Source organism: Eleutherodactylus coqui, chromosome 2 (genome assembly GCF_035609145.1).
Source record: "Eleutherodactylus coqui strain aEleCoq1 chromosome 2, aEleCoq1.hap1, whole genome shotgun sequence".
Taxonomy (NCBI): domain Eukaryota; kingdom Metazoa; phylum Chordata; class Amphibia; order Anura; family Eleutherodactylidae; genus Eleutherodactylus; species Eleutherodactylus coqui.
Genome location: NC_089838.1, coordinates 163,578,904 through 163,604,758, shown reverse-complemented (window position 1 = coordinate 163,604,758; position 25,855 = coordinate 163,578,904). Strand labels below are relative to the sequence as shown.

The following is a 25,855-nucleotide window of genomic DNA, read 5'->3' as shown; positions in this document are numbered from 1 at the left end:
TGACCATGATCTCAGCCATAACACCCTTCTGGCTGAGTTAGAGCGGGCTGTGGCCTTTGCTGAGAGTTTGACGGTCTCGGCCGCGGCGTCCGCTAGGAAGTTAGTTGCCATGCGCAAGATGGGAAGGGAGTTAAGGATCTGATCCCTCGGTGTTTTGTTGGTCAGGTGTAGTTCCAGCTGCTCTAACCATACCCCCAGGGTCCGCGCCACGCAAGTGGCTGCGATCCCTGGCCTAAGGATGTTTGCCGCTGCCTCCCATGATTTCTTTAGGAGTCCCTCTGCCTTGCGATCCATGGGGTCTTTTAGCTGTGCGCCGTCCTCAAAGGGAAGGGTCGTCCTCTTGGCTACCGGGACGTCTACTTTAGGTATTTCATCCCAGCTTGCGCAAACTTCCTCTTCCAAGGGGTATCTCCTTTCGCTGGCTTCTCCACCAGCTCCTCTCAGCGATCCTGCCTCCTGGCAGGACAGGAAGACACTGAGGAAAGTGGGGAAGGGGGGGAGCTTTTAACCTCTCAGTATGTTCCTGTCCTACCAGGAGGAGGCGATCTCAATTGGTGCTGTCGTGGAGACGACTGGGGGAAAAATATTTTTAAAAACCATTAAAAAATGTGAAGTCTTGAAGTCTTTATTTTGTTTAAGTAAAGGGAGCCTATGGATATCAGAAGGCAATGTATATCTATAACATTATGTGCAGAACAGATATCCATCTAAAGGGTATGTTCACACAGTGAAAAACGCAGTAAAACCACAGATTAGAGTTACAGTAGTTACATCAGAAAATCTGCAGTGTTTGATTTTCGACTACACGTGAATAGGATTTGCTTTGATCCCATTCACTTTAATGGTAAACGTTTCCATTGCATTTTGTTTTACCCGCAACATGTGAACGCACCCTGCATTTTTGTTGTGGAACTCACAACACATGTTGCAAAACCGCAGGCTAGCGTTACAGTACAGTTACAGAAGAAAATCTGTGTTTTTTTTCCCCTCCACATTTGAGAAAAAGTTGAGGTCTCTTGTTCTTTCTCCAATGATTTGGACACTGGAGAGAAGTCAGATCCTGGTAGCCTTATTGCAGATTCTAAATTTAAAAAGGAGTACTCCAACACTTGTGTCAGGAAATCAAGATTAACACATTGGTATGGTACAGTGGAGTAGTTCTTTTATTGGATACAGAAACTTTATATAAAACGTCATTTGTTTTTATTTTGAATAGTTACCAACTTTTCAAACATGTGCTTATACGATATAGTAGAAGTAGAATTTATTTATTATATATATATATATATATATATATATATATATATATATATATATATTCTCAATAAAAGCAGTGTACCACGTTTAGCGTGGCTTTTGAAATGCCACAGTAAAAAGTGGGCTGTGAGAGCAGCCTCAGGAGCATGAATTTGCAGCTTTTTTCTGTGCACAGTATATAGAAAACAGTTTAATAGCAGGTTCCTTCTACCAGTATAGAAACAACTGAAAACTACAGCCTGCAGAGGGGAAGAGATGACAATTACAGGATATAAAATCACATAATAGAGTTATTCCTCATGTATACACACAATAGCTTATTTTAAAAAGTCATCTGAAGAGTTAGCTATGCTTTATAGTAATAAAATGTAGCATTTGCATGGTTGCCTTTTTTGATTGAATGGATAATACGATTTCCTTTCTCAATTTTTTAGTTTCCACATTGCCATAATGAAAGGGGTCTTCATTCCAAAATATTTCAGTATGTCAGACTCTCAGTTCAACTGTTCTGTCTTCTATTTTGCTGTTAAAAGAAATGAAAAAAAAATTGACAATCTTAACCCTTTCCAATCCAATTTGTATTCTGGTTTTCCTAGGGGGCTTACTCTTTTTTTGCTGTTATAGACTAGCACTATCTGCTGGCTAAACCCAGTACTGCATAAGGTGACACGTTGGATAGGCTCCGACAGCAGAGAGGCTGGCAATATACAGCAAGAGAACCCCGACGGACGTCTTCCAATATTCGAGCTGTACAGCCTTAAATCATAATGTCTGTCTTCAGACGTCAGACAGTGGATTGGTAAGGGTTAACCTTAAGATAGATAAACCATCAATATCAGATGGACTCCCGACAACTTCACTGAATAGCTGGATTCAAGGCTGCTGCAGTGTTAATCATTGTTTACCAGTTATAGCGCCATACAGCTTGTATCAGTAAACTATTAGTACTATTTATAGTATCAGCGTTTCTGGTGGCGCAATGCACCATTTATAATATAGTATAGTGAATGACATCACCACATGTAACTTACTGAAGGACCTGTGATGACGGTTGGCATGTCAAAATATTGAAGGACCTGTGATGACGTCACGGTCATGTGATCAGGGGCAGAGCATGTAACTCGCTCACAGATAAGTGGTCGTTAGTACTAAGCTGAGCTGAGCTGAGCCTGGCGAACAAATAAGAGACCAAAGTACTTACCTTACCCCCTTCAATCATCTGATTTGTGGCCACGTCTGATTTGCTGCAGACTTTGCCATGGATTTTGGTGCAGATCTGCAGCAGATTTAATCCCTTCAATTTAAATTCAATTAAAATTGTGAAATCTGCTGCAGATCTGCAACAAAATCCACAGCAAATCAGGGAAGTGTCAACACACCCTAAAAGTTATTATAAATCTGTCACACTGTAAAGCTCTGTTTATTCTGACATAAAACATTTTTATTTATTATGCATGTTTAACAAATCAGTGGATCCCTTGACTTTAATGGGATACATGACGCTTGAGTTTGATTTTTTTTACTGGGTAAAGTATACTGTAGTTAAAGCATAGCAAGTTGCGCTAATCTGTCTGTCAAAAACAAAGACGACCTGATGGAAAACAACCAAACTCATGGCGCAAAGATCTCAAATGGTGTTTCTCATAAAACTATAGGAAGAGAAAGACTCCAGTATGAACAAAGCCCTGTAAAACTGCCACTCAAATTAATGCTTCAAATTTCTTATATTTCAATTTTCAGTAACAGAAAATCACTAAGCAGCACCAGAGGAGTATGAGATGTGCACACAGCCATTTTATTTTGGAAATAAGTGGTAGTCGCAAAGTACCGTATATACTCAAGTATTAGCCGACCCGAGTATAAGCCGAGTCAATAAGTTTTACCACAAAAAAAAACTGGTAAACCTTATTGACGCGAGTATAAGCCTAGCTATACTCTAGTATATACTAGGTAAAGAAAAAATGCAATACTCACCTCCCAGCTGGCGTCTGTCTCCCCGACACAATGGTCTCCCCGGCGGCGCGGCAAGCTGCTTGAGAATTTTTACCTGCTGTCATCTCCCTGCTCGGCTTTGAATTTCCCCGCCATCAGCGATGTGTAAGTAAGCGCTGTGATTGGATTGAGCGCCAGCCAATCACAGCCGCTGCTCGATAAACCAATCACAGCCATTCAGTGATGTCATCCACTGAATGATCGAGCGCTGAGTATTGCGGGTTTTTTGTTGTTTTTTTTTACCTCACTCGAGTATAAGCCGAGGGGAGCTTTCTCAGCATAAAAAAAAAAATGTGCTGAAAAACTAGGCTTATACTTGATTATATATGGTACATATTTTATCAATAAGATCATCTCACGTGGATCTATTACATATCAGACAATCCTCATTGATTGCATTTCCACCTAAAATTGTTGTATGGCAAATTTCAACGAAACTGGAAATTGTAGAGTTACCCCTCATCCTCTGATGACAAAAGCCATATCATCATCATCATCAGCTAATTAGCATCAGCTGAAAATGTTTGAAAGAATGTTTAATATCCTCTTCCTGGACCTCACAAAGATACTTTACATAAATATTCAATTTAAACCAAGACCATTTCCTTAACATCCAAAAATGATGTCCAATAAACTATGATGAATCACGTCTTGAGTGGTTCCCTCCCCAGTTATGTGTTGGCCTTTGACCTTATCTACAGCATTTGTGAATATAAGTGAAGTGATTAGAAATACAGATACATACCACGGCATTGCAGCATTCTCCAGTTTGTCTGCATGACAGCAAGCTCTTGTGCCAAGTCTTGTATGCATTCTGCAGCAGGCGGCTTGTAAGGTCCAAAGAACATCGGAGCACGGTTTATTAGGACATTAGACAACACTTCTAGGATTTCTTCTTCTGTTTCCTGTTAAAGTGGAAAATTAAAACAAAGATAAAACAAAAATACAAAATTAGAAGTGATTTTCAATAAGATCAATGAATATGGCCACACTTACTAATACAAGGGCAGGATAAAGTGCCAGCTCCTAGAAGGGTTCAGGCAAGTCACAGTGTTACATAGGGTGGCCGCTGGTGTAAAGTACTGATAAACAGCTACTAGAGATGAGCGAACATACTCGTTTCGAGTAATTACTCGATTGAGCACCGCGATTTTCGAGTACTTCCGTACTCGGGTGAAAAGATTCGGGGGGTGGCGTGGTGGAGCGGGGGGAACCCTCTCTCTCTCTCCCTCCCCCCCCCCCCCCCCCCACTCCCCGCTGCAACCCCCTACTCACCCACGGCGCCCCCCGAATCTTTTCGCCCGAGTACGGAAGTACTCGAAAATCGCGGCGCTCGGGCGAAAAAGCGGCGTGGCCGAGTATGCTCGCTCATCTCTAACAGCTACTCTTCCACTGATGCAGCTTGGCCTTGTGATGCTGGGGGCAGATGAGGGAAGTATTTTTTAGGGTGTACTTAAGGCCCATTTACATGGAGCGATGATCGCTCAAATGACTGCTTTGAGCGATCATTTTGCATAAACTATTAAGTAGCTACTCATAATAATAATAATAATAATAATAATAATAATAATCTTTATTTGTATAGCGCCAACTTATTCCGCTACTCAGCTACTTAGTGTGCAAATGAAGCCTTTAGCTGAATGCAGTTAATAGCCCGAGGGCTCTTATCTCCATTCAGCTCCTTTGTTCTCAGACGGGTTACAATGCTATCAGCACTACCCGCGGAGAACTCAGTGTGCGGTCCTGATAAGACCACATAACGATTTTTAGGTTGACCTGAATGTAACGATCAGCTAGCAGTGCACGACATGACCAATGGGCCGATAGACAGCATGATGCACTAAATTTCTATACAGTGCGACGGTCACCATAAACAAGTTTTATCTGTATGCAATTAAAATAAGAAGCCCCCTCCATGAATAGGACAGGTGTGTTAGCAGCTTTTCATCAATAGTGTACACCTGTGTGACCTCCCTCATGTAACTTGCTGCACCCTGCTGTGAACTAGTATTGTAATGTGGCTTTTTCCAGTGATATGTTGCAAATTTAAACATTTAGTGAAATCACTGAAAAGGGGGATGGATCACGTTGAAGTCCGTATTATCACATGGCACTGCTGTCTCAGCTTACCGTAACAACAGCGAGTACTGCACCATCAGCTAGCCCCTGCAGCAGGCTGGTAAGCAGAGCAATATCCTTTGTACCAATACTCCTCTTACTTTCAACAGCTAACACAATAAGGTCAGGCTGATAGGAATAAGCCAGTGGAAGGAGAAATCGGAATAGTGCATAGAAGAAGCTGCTACCTTCATGTGGACTTCGCTGTAAGCAAAAGTAGGAGAAAAATACACGATTTTAATGAATACTTCAGCTTCTATATAAACTGCCGTTCCATTTTAGTGATGCAACTGTACACTTTCAAGACTAGATAGGTTTTTATTGTGCTTGAACTAAATTAGTAGTTTTTGTTTTTTTAAACCATGCTTTAAGGCTCGTTTACATCTGCATTGAAGGTTCACTTTCAATTATATTAAAATACTGGGGAAAAAAAACAGCGCAGCATGTACCGATATATATATTTTTACAGTAAAATGCTGGACACAATGGAAACCAGATTGACATTATAGTCAATGGGGTCTGACCATTACAGCTGGCATCAAGCATATGTCAGAGCCGACACAAACATTTCCCTTATCCTGCTTCCCCTATAATGGAGCAGTAAAACTGCAGAAAATGCAAATCTGATCGAGCCCTGAACTGCAATCTATATGTATAGATAGTGGGACACTGTAAAACCTAAATAAAAGGTCAAGAAAAAACTTCTGTAAATGTAGGATTTTATTTTATACATACGCAGAAAGCATATTGACCAAAATTCACCACTATCATACAGTACAATGTGTCACAAAAACACAATCTCAGAAACACTTGCAAAAGTAAAAGCATTGCAAAGTTATTAACACTTAGTGACATGTCAGATATGAAAAATGGGGCCTAGTCAGGAAGGCCAAAACTGGCTGCAGGGGAAGGGGTTAATGTTTATTAGCCTGTTCTACTTTACTTACTTCCTCCCACTTGAGAAATGTTTGGTACTGTAAAGGAGTCTCAAGCATATTGTCTCCAGAAACTGTAAGGCACAGAGTTTTTCTAGAAGATGTAAAATATAGAAAAAGGTTAATTTCTAAGCATTATTAATTCACTGTATCATAAAAGACGTTATAACACTGTATCATTTAATCAGTTTTCACGTCTTAGTAGAGATGATTACATTTGTGAGGACTTGTAAAAAAAAAAAAAAACAATGCATAACAAAAAAATCTCTTAACATTTCACAACACAATGAGAAATTTGTTATATAAAACAGGGAAAGTCTTTTATGTGTTAAAAAAAAAAAAAAAAAAGCTTAAAAGAATGCCTAGTATTACTTTGTCTATAGCATATCTGTCGTTCCAGGTGTGTGTACGTGAGGAATAAGAGGATTTCTGAGCATTATGTGCCTTTTTTAAGCAATTTTCCTCTAGGCAGTCTTTAATTCTTAGCTTTCCCTGAACTGCTGGGTGGAGATTAGCTGCTAGGTCGTCTCCCATACACTGCACACACAGAAAAGAGCCTGATCTCCTATCGCTGGCTATAATATACAGAGAAGCAGCAATATGGAAGACGGTACAGAGAAGTGTCTCAGCAGCTGTGAGACAGTAAACACTATGAGCAGTAGAAAAGTCTGTGTGCGTGTCTCCGCTTCTCTTTAACTTGATGGCAGCTCCTCCTCATTCCTCTGCATAGACTTCTATGAGCAGAATGTAATCTGATCCATCAGTGAGCTGCTAGAATGAGTGAATAGTTTAGGAGGGGGAGAGGAAAGGAGCCTGATCTGTCGAGAAAGGAGCAGTTTTCCCTGATAATACATATTACAAATTTTTCATATTCACCTGTACTACTGATATATGCAGAGTGACCATTAAAAGACCACTTACCCATCATTTGTTATTTCAGGTTTCATATTCACATCTCCAATAGTAATACAAAATACCCTGTACATAATAGAAATAAATGTTATGACCTTTATTGATCTGGTCTTCTCCTTCAGTACAAATGTCTATAGTTATGGGCTACAGTTTGAATAGGAGTTACTGGGTTGTAATCAATTGTAAGAAGTTACATCCACACAATGTACTAGTCAAGTATGCTTACATCTGTATGTAAGTAAATATCAACCCATTAAAGGCTTAGTCACACATTTATATATTTTATCTGTGTGCAGTCCATTATTGCAACAGGGTACACACAACAGTACATGGACCCATTGACTTTAATGGGCTTTTTCACACATGCAACTGCACACTGATGAGGGGCAAACAGCCCAAAACAGCTGTCTGTGCATGGATTCTGGCTTTGCTTTCAATTCCCAGTCATTGTTACAAGGCTTGTATAGTCTAACATTGATCTGAAGGAATACTGCCTTCCAATAGGTGGCGCTGTGAAGGTACTGTTCCGACTCCCTAATTTGCATCTTACCCAGAGGAGCATGAATGGCCTTTTAAGTCTCCTCACTCACCTTCTAGGCACTCTCCCTAAGGAGACAAGATAGCGTTCCTGACTCACATCACAGGCCTCTCATTAGCCAAGCCAGAAACTTGCTGTCTGATGCATATGGTGCCAAAACGGAAGCATGAACTAGCCCTTAGTATTATAGTTCATTAAGATAAACATGGAATGTTTAATCATGCTGTGTATGGAATGCAGCAGCTGTATTGCTGAAGTCAGTTCAGCACTAAAACAAAATTTAAAGGGGTTTTCCATGGAAATCCTACCGAATTGATGACCTATCATCAGGATAGGTCATCAATAGTTAATTGTGAAGACAACTTGACACGGCTTCTAAATCCCGTGTACGATATTGCTAGAAAGATGTCGATTTTTATGCCAACTACCCATCTTAATAGTATGGTAATGTAATTATATGCCAATGTACTATATTTAGAGTCACGGCTTCATAGGTATAGCGAAACATACAGTACTATTACTTTGCTCAATCTAGTGACTGAAGTTTTTCCTTATACTAATAAAGTTATGAAGTCTCCACTGTAATAAAATACTGGATTTATAACACAAACTCAGGCCCTGCACAGGTACCATATTACTAATAAATCTATTTAGCGCTAAGGACAGGATTTAATCTCATCCTTTAAGATCATGAGAGTCCGTCCTAAGCTCACAAGATGGGATCAGGTTCCATTCTTTGAACTCAATATCCGGCTCCCATGGGAAGCTAGAATGCAGCCATCTGAACGTTTACACGTACCTTTCTGAGCCCAAGCGTAAACCTTCTTGTACTGCAATTGCAGCAGAAAGAGAAGCATTTGGAGAGGAGGTAATACAATTCCTTGCCTGAGAACATAAAGTACACAAGTGTTACCTGAACATTTATCACCAACTCATTTCTTTAAAAATCAACTAGAGTCAAACAAATAATTTTGTTGAATAACTGCATAGATTAAAGCGACCCTCTGGTTTTAGGACAAAACCTTGTCCTGGGACCCAAGGAGGAGGCAGTTCCACTGCCTGCTGTTGGCGCCTCTCCGATCTGATGGTTATGCATCCTTTTTTAGCCATCCTAAATGTCCAATGCAATCTTCAGACAACCCAATCTCCACAGTGCATTGTTAGCCTACCAATGCACTATACCTGCCCACGTATTGGCCAGCACAGCTCATGTGATCAGTTCTGGCCAACCAGAGAGCTGTGCATAGATTGTATTAGGTAGCTAGAAAATTGTAGCTGCCATCTTCAACAGCTGAAAATAGAATCCTGAACCAGCAGAGCAGACGGACATCGGCAGAGAAGAGCAGCAGCAGGTAATACAGCCCACCCTCCGGTTCTAGAACAGAAGTTTGTCCTGAAACCAATCAACATGTTACACTACCACTATTTTACTGCTAAACCTTATTTACTAGAAACTCACCTTTCTGCTCACAAGCTTTTCTAGAGCGGGCAACATCTTGCTCACAGAGTTTAAAAGGCTTTCATTTAATTGATCTTGATTGAAAACACTAGAAATGGAAAACAAAAAAAAAAACAAACAAATCAAACATCATTGAAATTATAGTACGAAAAAGTAAACAGACTTACAAAAATGCTAGCATATAGGAGTCTGTGTGCCACTGTATTGTCTCCTTGCCATGTGCACGAGGTTTAACCCCTTAACGCCACAGGCTGTAACTGTACGTCCTGGCTGTAGGGTACTTAACGCAACGGGACATACACTTACACCCTGTGAGATCAAAAAACGTCCCGTGCCATCAGGCAGCGGGGGCCGGCTGTTACCGATAGCCGGCCTCCACCTACAACAGAGGGGGTGAATCGGGACAGTGACTCACGATGTTAACCTCCTTACACGCCGCATTCTATGTAGATCGCAGCATGCAAAGGGATCACAGAGGAAGCGCGCTCCCTCTGTGACTTCATTGCACCCCCACAAATGTAATCACGGAGGCCCGACGGGTTGTCATGGCAACAGGACCCCAGATACAGGCGTCCTGCTTTGCTAGTGCCTATGATCGCTATTACAAGCGATAAGGCATTGCAGGACAGAAGTCCTTCGGTGCTTTATCATAGCGATCATAGGTGTTACGGTACAAGTCCCCTACAGGGACATAGTGTAAAAACAAAAGACGAAAATTGTGTCAAAACAACAAATGGAAAAACACTTTTTTTTGTGCTTCTTCCCCTATTAGTTTAACAAAAAAATTTTAAAGTTAAAATTCTACATATTTGATATCGTCAAATCCCTAACCACCCGTGCAATAAATTAAAACACACTTTTTATCCTGCACCTCCTAAAAAACGGAGGCAAAAGGTTTATTTTTTCAAATGCAATAAAAGTGATGAAAAAAGCCGTATGTACCACAAAAAGGTACCCATAAAAACTACACATCGTTACGCAAAAAACAAGCCCTCACAGAGCTCTGTCCATGGAAAAATAAACAAGTTAGAGGACTTTGAATGCAGAGATTTAGGGGGAAAAAAAAAGATAATTTATGGTGCTTTAGGTAGAGGACAGGTTCCTTTTAAGCTCTTAAATCCAATCTGACTTTGGACATAGAGGCAGTACAGTTGCTGAGGTAACCATACAAAGTCTGGCAAATGTAATGTACTAATTAGAAGAAACTCTGGGGGAGATTAAAACAGTCTTAATATTATCCTCATCACGCACAGTGCGCTTTATATATCAAGACACGCACACCTCTGCATATATTAGGAGCATCTTGGCTCCTCCATCCGCCCACAGGGAAGTCTACGCCAGGTAGGACCTGGATTAGATTTTCTGGTGTAAATTAGACATAAATGTGTCAGTCTGGGGCAGCCATACGCCGCCTGACAAGCAACCCCTCCCCTTCAGGAAAGTGGCACATAGTGGTGTACCTATCAAAAAGTTGCAAAGTTTTTGCGCAAGCAGGCCTTGCATCAAGTTTTGCAGCTATGTTATACCAAAAAAAGATGGTAACTCTTCCCCTCTGTCTCTCTATGCACGCAGTATTCTTTAAATAAAGAAATGTGTCACTGCTACTTCACCAGTGTATTTAAAGAAATTTTAGATTCAGACAATCTACCTTATTCCATTAATTGCTTGGTCTGTAGTTACGGCACATTCTTCTAATTGAGCCCCTTCAGGCAGGGCAAGTGTGTTCTCTACAGGAGCCACCACAAGGGTTGTTATTGGAGGTGTCGGGTGCAGGATCTTTTTCATGTGATTTTCCAGGAACTCATCCACAGCAGATGCATCTGCATGCAAAGGCTCAGGTGCTGACGAGCCCTTAGTGCTTATCTCTTCTACTAACCTTGTTTCTTTCAAGAAAAAATAAATAAACACTTTAGTAATGTTGTGGTAATAAAAGTTACCAAGACTTTACAAATACTAAAATATATCAGCATTTGTTGAAGCAATATACATTAGAACCTCAACTACCGTCATTAATCCGTCCGGAAGCAATGGACTTTAGTAGAAATCAATGTTAGTTGAGGACATTATTTCCAATGTAAATCCAATTAATTGGTTCTAGACGTATCAAACCACGTATCATTGTGTTATCTGTGCTTTGACATAGGACTACAGGGACATTATTAGCAGTATGTATCACTGTGTTATCTGTGGTTTGACATAGGACTGCAGTATTTATTTGCAAACGTTTCTTTACTGTACTCATCTGTACAGTACTTACATTTTGCAGTACAGTGGGGATTCAGGAGGCAGGCAGCGTTCAGCCGGCACTTTGGGCATTCAGCTGCTGCACTGTGTCAGGAGGCAGGCAGACACAGCAATGTTCAGTCGGCACTGTGCACTGTGGATAGGGGAGAGGGAGGAGTAGGTGCGCGCTGATGCAGGAGAAGCAGGAAGTGACCGGCATCAGCTGCGCGCCAGCTCACTGAGCGGCGCCTGGGGTCATGGAGCGGTCGGTGCCCTAATCTGGGGAATGCAACTTTGAGGGACCGCTGCTGCCCTGACACATCAACGTTAGTTGAAACCAGCTTTACTCAAGAGCAATGCTACTCAAGGGTTTACTGTACATTATTATAGCCAATACCAGTACATGTAAGGAGAAATGACGACAGTAAGGCTGGGTTCACACAGGGCGTATTCCCGTTGGAAATCTTCACATTAGGTGGTAATAAATGTGTGTATGTAACAGTAATATAATTCCAGAGCATCAAGCTTCTTAACTTTCAAATCTAGAGATTTCCAATTTTTTTTCATTATCATTTTTTGGCCCCACTTGAAAGTTTATTTTTTTACCATTTTGTCAACTTTGCTGTGTGAGGGCGTTTCACGCAGAATGATTTACATTTTTTCAGTGGTACCATATAACGTACTGCAACAGTGGGGTAAAATGGAAAAAACAGAATCGGGCAGTTTGTGAAGGTTTTGTTTTTATGGCTTTCACAGAGCGATAAAACTGATATTACATTTATTCTGTATGTATTCTATATATAGGATTACGGCGATACCAAATTTATATAGTTTTTATGTTATACAACTTTAAAAAGTGTTTAAGAAAAATAGCTTTTGCCAGTGGAACCCCATCCTTCATGTATCTAAGTAAAATTTATGTACTAGGAGTTGATGACTATGGAGCAGTTGGTGGCAGAGGAGATAGTCGGGAGAAGTTTATATGCATCTGCAGTCCCTGGATGCACTTCCAGAAATCTTTGTAATGTAGGAGATTCACAGACAGCAGTACAGGATTGCTCTTTATTGTTCTGGTTATATGTCAAACGAAAAATAACTTCACATGGGTATGGACACATTTTTTCTTCCGTATATCATTATACTATATATTCTTTTTCCACTGATGTGGGTATGGTGTGTGCATGAGAATCCCCCCCCCCCCCCCTCTTTTTAATCCTTCCTTCCCCTCTTAAAACAATCTAATACTGATAGCTGTACTAAGAGCTGTGATTCACAGGAAAGCTAGATAAACAACTTTTGGTTCATCTGATAGACAGTGATATTAAGGGCGATTAGTATAATTGGGAATTTATCACTGTTTAACTACCTGATTGTGTTCAGATGTATTAGGTGGTTTAATGATGATGATGATGATGATGAAAAAGGTTTATTTACAGGTTATCTAAAATGAAAATGCTTCAATAAAAATGGATTAAGCATATAATGTGTACCATTCTTTTGTATATGTAAATCAATTCCTTGCCAAGTACTGATTATAAAAAAACTGCCCCATTCAATTCTGATAATCGGTATATATTAACCCCCACTTGCGTCCTGTGCATTCGGGCTTTGTATGGAGAGGGAGTCACACAATGCGAGGGCCTGCTGTTTCTTACAGCGGACACCCACTGACAGCAGCCACAATCAGTGTGAGCATTGATCGCAGCTGTTAAGGCCCATTTACATGTAATGATTATTGCTCAAAATTCGTTCAGACGACTGAAAATGAGCGATAATCATTAGATGTGAACACAGGCATCGGGCACTTTTCATTTGAACAATTATTTTAAGGTGCACTTAAAATCCATGGTTCAGCTAGTGAGAGATAAAGCGTCTCTCAATAGACAGCATGCTGTTATCTCCACGGGAGTCGGGAGACTACATTGTATTCTGCCAGCAGCCCCAACGAGAACAATGCAGCTGTGTGCGAATTCCCCTTATGGATTTTTTCCTCACTATAACCTTTCATGACCCATTTATCAGTGGGAGTCTAACCACTAGGAGCGCCATCAATCCAACATACATTCTGTTTTGTGTACCATAAACCAGGAGCAAGCTGGCTGCAAATGCATGGCCTGTCCTTGTAACTCAACAACTTATTTTACACTGAGGAGGCCATATATGTCCCGCCTGATAGCATTCATGCTTACAGGACCAACTGCTGAAGAGATCCTTTTGGATTTTCTTTTACCCTAAAAAGCCAGCATTTTTTTTTTAACACAGTACATGTTTTTTAACCAGTTTTTTTTTTGAAATATCCAATATAGATCTGACAGATTAAATGCCCATGTGAAAGAGGCCTAACATTATGCTTGACATATTTGAGAATGTAAAACATTTTTTTAATAAAGTGTAAATAGAAAAAAGTCCATAACTATGAGCTGGATTTAACTGTAAACAATATTTTTCATGGGAAAACCCCTATAAAGGGCCACTCCAGCAAAAACACATTTTTCCATTCTTGCTCCTCCTCACCTAATTGCCTGTCACACTTTGGATGCCTGCTATTACAATATATTGCAGCTACTTCCATGCAGTGCAGGTCTGTTTGATGCTTACCAGGCACCATCTTGATGTTGAGATTTTTGCTTTCACTTTCACATCAATCCCTTGATCCCTCACAGAATTAGCTAGAGAGTATACCATTTCTGCACACTGGGTGGACAGTTTAATCATAAATTACCTTGTATATCCTTTAAAATAATCTAGAGACCATAAGTATATAGTCAGGAGGATGAGCGGTGATCACCTTTATTTTACCTGTGTGATCATCATCAGTAGGAGTGCCTTTGTCAGTCCCCCCTCACTCCCCATCTATGCCATTTCTGAGGTAGGATTTAAACAACAGCATCACACAGACTGACTAGAAAGCGAAAACATAAACCTAAGTAAATCTGAGCTGGTCAGAATGGAGATTGCATGACTATATGAGCAGAAAGAGGCGTGAAGTTTCAGATAGAATGGGAAAGCTATTGGAAACGCCAGTGGGGGGGGGGGGGGGGGGATATATGCTGCATAATGAACGAAAAGAAAGAAATTCAACGGAGTGGCCCTTTAATCTCTGGTTGTCAGACAGTATTTTCTATTTCTATATGGATGTAGAATGTGATAAACTAATGTTTGGCATTCTACAACTTTATTTAATGCACAAAACAATAGTTTTGTATGTTACGCCATTTACCAAGATGGCTCAGAAACCTCACTACAGAATGTGAAAGGATTACAAACAGTAATCTAGGTAATTTTTGGATTTAAGAGAAGTTCTATAACAAATTTATAAAGAGAAAAAAAAGGAGTGTAAGAAAAAAATATGTAATTACCATCATGCAATAAACACTTCCAGTATGGGGAATGTACATGCCTTGCATTCTGTATGGATTCTAAAGCACTATAAAAATAAAATTACATTACTTATTCCCTATAGGTGGCTAAAATGTATGGCAAGTTATACCAATTCAAATAGACATAGTAGCAAACATGCAAAAAAGGTATCATGCATCAGTTTTTCGCTTGTGCATATCATAAATTTCAATGTTATAAAATCTAGTCTTCGGACATGCTGGTTCTATGCTGAGCTAAAGCCTAACGAATGGGCATGCTACTTCAAGGGTGTGGGGGAAAAAAAATAACCTTCCGACAAGACAGACACTAGTTCCCCTTGGGGAAACAATAAGGTTGGACAAGTTAAAAATCAAATAGTTTTGATTAGACAGCAGAATATCTGCAGGAAATAATTTGGCCTTCTACACTTATTTTTCCATTACGGTCCCCCACTCCTCATTGTAGTCAACAAGGATAAACAGGGATGGGGCATGTTACCATTGCGTATAAAGAAGGATTAAAGGGTCTGTCCCCTCTCCCAAGACAATACTTTTAAGTCAGCCCAACGATCACTAGATTGCTACGGAAACCGTGGCTGGCCATACATTGGTAGTGATGTTTTACACTAGCCATTCCACACAATATATGTTTAATATAATAAAGTCCTTATGTTGTTGCTGTGGGATGACCTTTAATAAATAACACATTTTTATGCAGGTTTTATGTCTAACAGAATTGCGGCAGGGAAGAGCACCCCTAATTTAAAGTGTTTTATCAACTAAACACGACTGAGAATAGTTGGAGGTTAGCACCTATATGGAATGATGACCAAGCATACCATACCTGAAACATGGTGTCATTTCTCCAGACAACCTGGGCACTGGATCTCTCAGCAGTGTTCTCACAGTCATGGAAACAGACTCCGACAGAGAGCGTAGGTGGTATCCACCCTGTTAGAATAATGCCTGAAACGGTTTACTCCAATAAAATGGCACATCTTAAGCTAAGCCACATCAGTTACTAGTGTTTACTGTGCACAAAAATGTATCATGAGCAAATCTGAAAGACAGCATAAGGACACAACTATCATCTTTAAAGGGTTATTCCCGTCCCAGCAGAACAGGAGATACCATGCCGATTAGTCGGTGACCGACTGCTGGGACCCCCACCAATTCAGAGATTTTGTCCCTAGTGAGACCCAAAGTATTGACAGATCTCTAATTTCCAGTGGTCCCGTTGAAGTGAATGAAGAGGAGGCGCACATGCACACCCACCGCTACCAGCAATTCCGGACATGCTATGCAGTGTAGCCAGACTGCGGGTCTGTACAACTTTTCATCATACACATACAACATAAGTGATTTTTACTTCAAAGGCAGCTCAAATTGGTCGCCGACTTAAGGTGCTGCTAGTACATATTAGACTTAAAAGGGGTTTTGTCATAAGAAAAAAAATTCTATACTCCCCTATTTCTTCCCCCATCTGTCTCCTTACCATGTCTTCTCATCGCTGATCTTCTCCAGTGCCCCGGGTCAGCTCACCGCATGCGGTTTTTTCCCGCACATGAAATTTTTAAATCACTTTAAAATATCATCCGCAGCTATTTATATAACCGAGGGTGGTCAATGCATTCCTATAGACAATTTTCCATGCGGATCGCGTGCAGGTGATCCGCTGCGGATTTTAAAATATTTTCCCCATGGACATGACACATGAGGCCTCATGTTCACAGGCATAATTGCACTGTGGGCAATCTGCAGTTCAAGCCACCTATAGAGAATCATTGGGCATCCGCACTTAATTAAATAGCTGCAGATGTGATTTTTTGCGATTTGCAGATCACACGCACAGGAAAAAAAAAGCGCAGCATGCTCCATTTTACCGTGGATGACGTGCAGATGTGCCCCATGCTATCTCATGCAAGCCAAAAACATACAATTTACAGATCATCCGCAGCACATCTGATGCAGAAATCCGCATCAAATATCCGCGTAGGCCAAATTATGCCCATGGACATGAGGCCTAAGTCTTAGGTTGGGTTCACACTGAGCGGATTTGCCAAGGAAACTCGTCCAGAATTTTCGCCGTGGCAAATCCACTTGCAGTCGCTAATCCTGGGATTAGCCAGCCATGTGGATGAGATTTCTCTGAAATCTCCCCCACACGGGACAGCGAATCCGTCACGGCAAAGCCGGCAGAAGCCGAGGGTTGCGGCGCGTATTTGGCGTCCGCAGCATGTTCATTTTTTCCCCCCATTGTGGCCGCGCTGCACTCTACGAGAGCGCTGACCGCAACAGAAAAGCGTGCGGCCAAGCGGCTTTAAAACCCGCGACTTAATGCCGCAGGTTCTGAAGCGGCGCTTGACTGGCGGAAATCTTGTGGTTTTTCACTGTGGTCAACTTAGCCTTAGCCTGCATTCCCATGAACGTATATCGGCTCCGTTTTCGTGCCGAGCCGATATACGTCGTCCTCATGTGCAGGGGGGGGGGGGGGGGGGGGGGGGGGGAGGGAAGAGCCAGGAGCAGGAACTGAGTTCCCTACACACATTGGGAACACAGAACGTGTGTTTGCGTTTGGTGGTCCTGAAGTGGGCCAAGGGGAAAGGGAACATGGGGAATGGGTGTAGTCTGTTCAGCTTAAGCAGACATCTAAGATAAAACACACAATCAAGTCATAGTCTTAGTTATTAGAGATGAGCGAACGGAACGTACTCAGTAAAGCACTACTCGTCCGAGTAATGTGCTTTATCCGAGTATCTCCCCGCTCGTCCTGAAAGATTCGGGACGCGCTGCGGAGCGGGAAGCTGCAGGGGAGAGCGGGGAGGAACGGAGGTAAGATCTCTCTCTCCTTCTCTCCCGCCCGCTCTCCCTTGCTCCCCGCCGCAACTCACCTGTCAGCAGCGGCGCTCCCCGAATCTTTCAGGACGAGCGGGGAGGTACTCGGATAAAGCACATTACTCGGACGAGTAGTGCTTTACCGAGTACGTTCGCTCATCTCTATTAGTTATGTTAATATAGAGCATTTCATGCCAAGTCAAGATGTGATAGCACCATTAATTAACCTGGCGTTCAACCAGTGAAACACGAAACTGTAACCACACCGCCCATGTGAGTAAAATTTGGTAAATCCTTCATATATTTTAGGGCTTATTCACACGAGCGTAGGCGTTTTTTGCTGGCGCTGTAAAAACGCATAAAACAGGCCCACAAATGCCGTTTTCATAATAGAAAGAATCGCAACAAGGAGTTTTTTTATTCAAGACAAGGAGCCCGGAATCATGGACAACATAGCAATTTCAGGAGTAAGGTTGATCGTACTTTTACAGATCGCTGTGTACAATGCTCCCACCTCCTGCCAAAGTGGCTGAATTAGTGCGCAGGACCACAAGTGGATTAAAGTCCTTCACTGAGGCACCTCCAGCATAGATCCGGATGCTGGGGACAACCCCTTTAACAATGTATAATGCAATAATGAAGTTTAACTATGAAATAAAATCTAATTTTGAAGACAAATCGTATGAAAATACTATGACATAAGGGCAGGCAGGCTTCTAGTTGAGCACATGGGTGATTTTAGTGCACAAATGCAATTATTTGGCACTTGGAAATAACAAATGGGCTTTTATAAAACCCAATTAATTAGTAAAGCTGACTCATGAGTGAAAGAGTACCAAGATACATACATTAACTTGTTTATTTCAGCAATATGAAATAGTTGGAGCACATTGAATAGTGCCCAAGTCTTACCCATTGGCTCCATGTCGCTCCTCTCAAAACACCACTTATATGCTGTTAATTGATCTCAAAAGCTATGGGCTACAGCTTGTAAAAGTGTATCTTACAAAAAAAAAAACCTAATATCATTCACTCACGTAAATGCATGTAACTCAGTTTTGAGGACCCTTCTGACAGCAACGATGTTACAAGACCCCACATTGAGACTCCCCTAAAAGGGCTGTTTACATGTATACATTATACTTAACTGCACAATAAATATAGAAAAGACAAACCTTTAGGTTTTGTCTCCAATTAAAAAGTCTAAAGATCCCAAGTTCTACTTTCGCTTGATACTAGGGTTTCTATCCCCATGCACACAAAAACAGTTATTGACAGAAAACAAACAATGACACATGAGGTGCTTATAAAGAATTTAGACATTTCATCTATCCCTTCTTCACGGGACCACTGTCAGACTCAGATAAACCCAACAGTCATCCTGTTGATCATCACTCCTGGTCTTTCACACAGGAGTGAGGATTGCTGAGTGAATGGAGGTTGAGCATGCTGGGGATTGTTTCGGCCCGCCCACCTCCACTCACAATAAACGACTGCCTGTTTACAATGGCTGATCATTGTTCATTTTTTAAGCAAGCATAAACTGAACAAAGAACAATAAGCGAATGAATTACTGTTCATCGTTCAGTCAGTGCATGTATTTACACAGAACGATCATCGCTCAGATTTTCGCAATCCAGTGAGAATCTGAACTATTATCGGCTCATGTAAAAGAATCATATCAAAGCAAGCAAATATCTAGCATCAAGGTGCTGCTGAGATAAAAGCATAAAGTTATTTGTATCCACTTAAGGCCCCCTGTCCACGGGCGTTGCTGTATCCTGCGGTGAATCTCAGCGACGGGAACTGCTGCCCGAGAGCAGGAGCTGAAAGACAGTTCTCTGCAAGTCAGCCTATCTGACAGATAGGCTGACAGCGGAGAATCGGGGCAATTCGCAGCATGCTGTGCATTGCCGGCTGCGAGCGGAGAATCGCAATGATTCTCCGCTCGTGGACATGGGGCCGGCGCTTTCCAAAGCTTTAGCCGGCGATTTACCGCCCGCGAAATCACTGCCGTGGACAGAGGGTCTGAGAGTTTAATCACAGAACATGGCCTGCAGCAGTTTACACATTTGAGAATAACTCTATAGGCTATATTTACACAGGCGGGTTTACCGTGCGAGTTGTGTATGTTTCAAAACGCACAAAATGTGTCCATTTACATGTGCAATTTTTCCCACAGCAATGCAGATGAGAAAATTGCAGCGTGGTTATTTTTCAAAGATTTTGCAGAAAACTTGTCCATTATTTGCCATGGGCGAGTTCAAATTGCATAGAACTCGCATGTACATGCAAGTGTGATTTCTTAATTTACCTATTGAAAAAAAACATGCGATTTTCCCACTCATGAAAATTGCATGTTCAGCCAAGCGATGTGCTTTTTTTGCAAAGGAAATTGCAATTTTACAAGCGCAATATAGGTCTTGCTTCTCTGAGCAATATTGTGCTTTTCTGTGTAAATACAGCCTTACTCATAGTCAAGAAAGTGAATACAATAAGTTTTGAAGTTTTATCTAGCTCTTCTTTGCTTTTCATAAAGGTGCTTATATTTCACTAAAATGAAAGAGAAAAAGGACAAGCATTTACCTCAAGGATCATACAAAGTTTACCACCAGCAAGGTGCATAAGCATGTGAGTGAGATGGGAGAAACACTCCGGAGTAGCATGCATATGTCCCTGCAAATATATATTACTGTTAGTAAAACATTTTATTGGAGAGAATTCATCATAAGACATAAAGGCTATAGAAACTCAGTACACATATATCTTACTAAAATCGTTGCATTAAAAAAATGATGCACTTATCTGTTTTTGGCACTGAGCTTTCCTTCACATGCATTTAGAAAGCCCCATACTTGGTCTGCAGGCTCTTCTACATTCAAGTTTCTGTCTCAGCACTAATTAGCTGGTCTCCATCATGACTATGCACAGGTTCAGCTTTCATAGGCTATGTAGCATAACCATGCCCACTAAATACTACATGATTATCTCTCCATTCTGTCTGAGTAGCTGCTGGGTCTGTTCCCCCTCACTGCTGATGAGCAGAAAATTCACTTGGAGTGAATTACAGACCTCTGTAACAGTACTTTTATCTATTCTGTCCTCATGATCTCCTCCACCATTCCCTAGCACTGTCATACAGCCATCTGTAAAAGGTAATGGAAAAATAGTGACTAAATGGGGGTTCACAACAAAGGGGCATATTAGGAGAGGAGCTAAGAAACAACCAGTCAGTTTACTCTGACAGAATTTGCTAAGATTCCAGTCCTGCAGTACCTTGTAAAATAATACAAGCACAGAAATCAAACAATTAGAAATTCTTTATGAAAACCAATTACATAGGTCTTCATTTCCAAAAACACATTGTTTTGGAGAAAAAATAAAAGGACCAGTGCAAAGGTGTAAATAGCGTTAAAAAAATTGACAAATTTTTAAGATTTGAGAAAAATATATATATAACATACCTCAGGGTCTCCAATTCCTGAGTCATAACCAGCAGAGACCAAAACTAGTTCAGGATTAAACTGAAAATAAGGAAAATGAGTATGCACAATAAAAAAATGCTTGGTATTTAATTTGGGTGTAATATGAAGAAACTAACAGCAGCACACTAAACAATACAGGATTATACTAAAAACAGAAATAAGACTGCCCATCCGCGTTCTACAACTGTCCGATAAACTATTGCTCAGCCAACAGCCGTTTGCCCTGGCTGCAGCTTGACTGAATGTTCATGTCTTTAGGGGGGTAAGCTGCAGCCAGATAGCTCCGACAATGGCTTATTTCCTAGGGAACAAAAGTATAGGGCTTTTTAAATTCTACTTTCAAATCTTTTTTTTTTATTTTCGCCCGACCTCATCCATCAGGAAAATAAAATGGAGCCCGGACCTCCATACACATCGGAGAGCTGTCCATCAACGGATTCAGCCAACTAAAGCCTAATGTGTATGGGGACCCTCAGACATGCCACAATTTGTTCAAATACAGATCAAGAACACATTTATTATAATTTTAAAGGCAACCTACGTTTTTACCATGCTCTCTATAAAGCTTTAACAGTGCTGTTAATGAGATTTCCTTATCACTAATTAGTTTTGCAGTATGTGCCCCGGGACCTTTACAATCTTCTTTTGAAGTTTTCCCAAGCTAGATTAAAAAGGAGTTGAAGAGTCTCAGATGTTTCCCTCAGCGCCGCACCATGCACGCCCGTTCTTGATAGGCATGCTTACTAATTTCTCCTCGCCGCTGTATTCCCATGCCAGCGCCCTGGCAAACCCAGCTCTCCTTCCTTGCTGAGGCTCCAGCGGCGTACTGCACGTGTGCCTTGAGGATCGTTACTCCTACAGCCATCTGACCTCAGACGCAGTAACAATCTTCAAAGCGCATGCATAATACGCCGCTGAATTTACAGCCAATAAAGGAGAGCCGAGGTGCTCAGGCAGGGTTTGCTATGGCGCCTGCGCAGGATTACAGCGAAATCAATATGCAAGCCAATCAACAGAGGGGTGGATTGCACTGTAAGAAATTGATGACAGGTTCCCTTTAATACTGCACTATTAATGTCCCTTATTTTGTTAAAGTTAGAAGATAAGTTACCTCAAAGGCCAAAGGTAGGAGCACATGGAAAAAACCTGCAATGTAATCTGCATTACCCATGCCAGTCTAAAAGAAAAACAAAAGTAATAGAAATGCAGGTGAGTGTCATTAAAATGCCTTATGAAACATACATTGGATATTTTTTAATACAATATTGATGATTTATTTTCCATACAATATTAAAAAGCAATTCAAAAATACACTTTTAAAAAATATTTAAAAATTGCACCTAGCGTGAATACAAGTCACATCACGTGAATATGACATCCTTGGCTTAGGGCGGTTAAAAAAAAAAAAAAATCTTTACACTGATCAAGGGGTATGTGGTAAAAAAAAAACAAAAAAAAAAACAAAACAATTGACATTAGCCTGGGTTCCATTGACTGAATGCAACATGTTAAAACTTCCATCCATATAAGCAAGTGAGAGGAATCACATATCCTACTATGGGCAGTAGAATCCTCAAGGAAAGAACATGTTTAAGCTTAGTGCTTTATGACAGAATTTGCTATTCATGTCTGACTGCAGCAACTACCAGGATCATTATAATCAGAACATATCACCTTCCTGAAAAAAAATAGAAGGTTCCCTCTAAAAGGTCCATTTACACGGGACGAATCTCAGGCAAACGATGCCCGAAACTTGTCCGTGTTTCTTCGCTCCCGTGCTCTTGCACGGGAGCTAGCAGAGCTGGCTGGTTCATGGAGCAGCCAGCAGGGGGGGGAGGGGGGCAGGGAAACACAGGGACTGAGTGTCAGGCATTGTTTGCTTGACATTCATCCCGTATAAAAGTACCTTTACTTGCCTTTCAATGTGACCTAAACCAGATAGATAGGACAGATTAGATTTATTTAAACTAAGAGTGTTTAAGTTCAAAAGTTATCGTATGGACAAAAGATTACATAAGCGCTGTGGAGTATGTGGGCGCTATATAAATAAAGATTATTACATTCTATGGCTGAAGGGTTTGTCCCACCAAAGCAAATTTATCTCCTATCCACAGTTCCATGGAAGTGAATGGAGTAGAAGTGCGCATGTATGTCCTCCAACTGTCCACACTTTGCAACAAGCCAGGGCTGCATTCTCAGGATTGGTGGGGGTCCCAGACATTATTCCCGATCCAAAGGATAAGTGATAACCAGCTGATCAGTGGGAGCTAACTTGCTTTAGTGGGACAACCCCTTTAAGTAACTGACACCGCTCCCTTATCCAGCATGTTGTGATTCCATTAGGCAAGATAACCCATTTTAGCACTTGGCTGTTTCCATTGGCACCACAGACACTGAATATGTATCAGGGCGCATATGTTCCACCAGCACTCCATTTAAGCACCTCCCCACCACGGTCATGCAGTGAGGAAGAACGAGGGATGTGTTACCACTTTTCTTGTTGTAAAAGAGTCGCGCTGGGATCTTCATCGCTAACGAGGTTAGTTAGCAGCTATTATTAACGATGTTACAAAGGTTGATTGTGAAGCAATCCCTTCAGGTAGGTCTACCGTTTGTGCTATATAATACCAGCAAATAATACTTTGAAAGTGTTATTAGTGTACCTGGTTCCAGGGTAGATTTATGTTGAAGCCAGTTCCTCTGCCTTTTCCAATGAAATCATAGTCTGATTCCCTTAGATTTGGCCAGAAAGATCCATGTTCATAGCGATGCCAAGAGAAATATAGGACACTAAAAAACAAAAAAAAAAAATGCACCAAAGGGGATTACTTCACATTACTGTACAAAAAAACATCTTTTATTCACTTATGGTTCCATGTTCATTTGTAAGCTTTGCCATTAAAACAGTTAAAAAGCCATTTCTGTTTACCAAAATACAGTTATCACTGCAGTAAGCTATACAGAAAGGAGTGGCTTAAGTCCTAGTAAATCTTTTTCTATGACTTGTTGCATTCTGAACTATGTTGAAGATCTGAGTAATGTGTGATTCAGGGTTTACTAGAGACGTTTTACCTGACAACCGCTGAACGGATGGTATTTGGCAGTGTATACTTAGCAATTAGCACTGTCAGACCTGACTCATCTGATGCTCCACTCAAACCTGAGTTCTGAGGATATGAGGTAAGAAGCAGTGTGGCACAAGTCACGACATCCTATTCCCCATCTCAGTTGTGCTGCAAAATACAGGATGAATCAAGGACAAAAACAAGATTTGCTTGTTTGTGTTATTGGGGGACACAGAAGACCTCGAGTACAACTCCTATAGTAAAGAAAGACATAGCCCCTCGCATCAGTTATACTCCTCCTACAGGCACTGAGCTTAGTCAGTGTTAGCTTAGTGCCCGTAGGAGGCAGACCTATCCGCTTTGTAGGTCTTCTCTGCTTTTCTAATTTTAGTTTATTCGTTTTTCTTTTCCCCTCTAGGTGGCAATCAGGGCCAAGCCAACTTCCCTGCTTACCCTTGAAGTGAGACACACTGTTACCCCCCTACTCCAAGGCTGCAAAGTGGAACAAAGCAGAACTAACCACAACTAACCACTCTACTTCCCACCAGCCATGGGGGTCACCCACGGTTCCCAATAGCTTCCTGCAATTCAGCGTAATCTTCCTACCAGCGTAGGACATTGAAGGGGTGACTGAAGTTAAAAGGATCAAAATGAGGAAAGTACTGTAAATTAGGCAAGTAGGATCTCATCTGCCGAGTCTCCCCTTGAGGCTAAGTCTTAGGCCTCCCTCACACAGGAGTTTGCAAAAATATACACTAAATATACGGTTAAATTAAACATTGTACATTCAGATGCATCCACTGTATCATGTTTAATGTTAATTGTCTTTTAGAAAAAGATGAGCAGCCTACAGTCAGAAGCTGCATCTAAGGGCTCATTCACACGGACATACTTACATTGCATGGTACACAGTACTGAAACCCAATTGATTTGCATTGAGGTATTTAGACCGGAGTATTAGGCCTCATGTCCACGGGGAAAATCAGGCCCGCTACGGATTCTACATGTAGAATCTGCAGCGGGTCCCTCCTGCCCCGCGGACATGAGGGCTGAAAATAAGAATTTAAAAGAATTTACCTATCCGTAGCGGGCGGGGAAGGTCTGGTGTTCCTCACGGCCGGATCTTCTTTTTCGGCCGGCGGATGAATTCGTCACGCCGGCGGCACGTCGTCGACGTGCCGCGCGCATGCGCCGGGCACATCCGCCGAGCCGAAGCAAGAAAGATCCGGCCGTGAGGAAGAGAAGACCTTCCCAGTCCGCTCCGGATGGGTAAATACTTTTAAATTCCTATTTTAGGTCTCCCGCAGATCCGGACGGCTTCCATAGGCTTCAATAGAAACCCGCGGAGACCCGCACGAAAATGGAGCATGGTCCAGATTTTTTCATGCTCCATTTTTTTTTAAATCCCTTTTATTGACCATCCGCGGGTATTTATCTACCCGCGGGTGGTCAATGCATCCCTATGGGATGCGGATCCGCATGCGGGAGATCCGCTGCGGATCTTAAATCATATTTTGCCCGTGGACATGAGCCCTTAAAGTGTAAAAAAAAAAAAAAAGTGACGCACAGGAAAAATGCAGGTTTTCGGTCCATTAAAAAAATACTGCACATTTCATGGACTGACACTAAATACGCTTATGTGAATGAGCCCTTATAGAAATACTAGTAATTATTAGG

General features: G+C 41.4%; 1 protein-coding gene across 2 annotated transcripts in view; it reads right to left on the bottom strand.

Moving 5' to 3' along the window:
• Window positions 1-1,320: 1,320 nt before the first annotated feature.
• HDAC10 (histone deacetylase 10) overlaps window positions 1,321-25,855 on the bottom strand; it is a 52,243-nt gene continuing 27,708 nt past the window's right edge. For both annotated transcript variants that reach the window (XM_066591871.1, XM_066591870.1), the window contains exons 8-21: window positions 23,777-23,903; window positions 22,225-22,290; window positions 21,093-21,152; window positions 20,215-20,304; window positions 15,638-15,744; window positions 14,794-14,861; window positions 10,860-11,094; window positions 9,212-9,299; window positions 8,552-8,637; window positions 7,224-7,280; window positions 6,315-6,396; window positions 5,380-5,571; window positions 3,995-4,154; window positions 1,321-1,780 (exon numbers count right to left, since the gene is read on the bottom strand). In XM_066591871.1, the coding sequence (XP_066447968.1) occupies window positions 1,773-1,780; window positions 3,995-4,154; window positions 5,380-5,571; window positions 6,315-6,396; window positions 7,224-7,280; window positions 8,552-8,637; window positions 9,212-9,299; window positions 10,860-11,094; window positions 14,794-14,861; window positions 15,638-15,744; window positions 20,215-20,304; window positions 21,093-21,152; window positions 22,225-22,290; window positions 23,777-23,903 (1,426 nt within the window). In that variant the 3' untranslated portion in view covers window positions 1,321-1,772. The remainder of the gene's footprint in view (window positions 1,781-3,994; window positions 4,155-5,379; window positions 5,572-6,314; window positions 6,397-7,223; window positions 7,281-8,551; window positions 8,638-9,211; window positions 9,300-10,859; window positions 11,095-14,793; window positions 14,862-15,637; window positions 15,745-20,214; window positions 20,305-21,092; window positions 21,153-22,224; window positions 22,291-23,776; window positions 23,904-25,855) is intronic.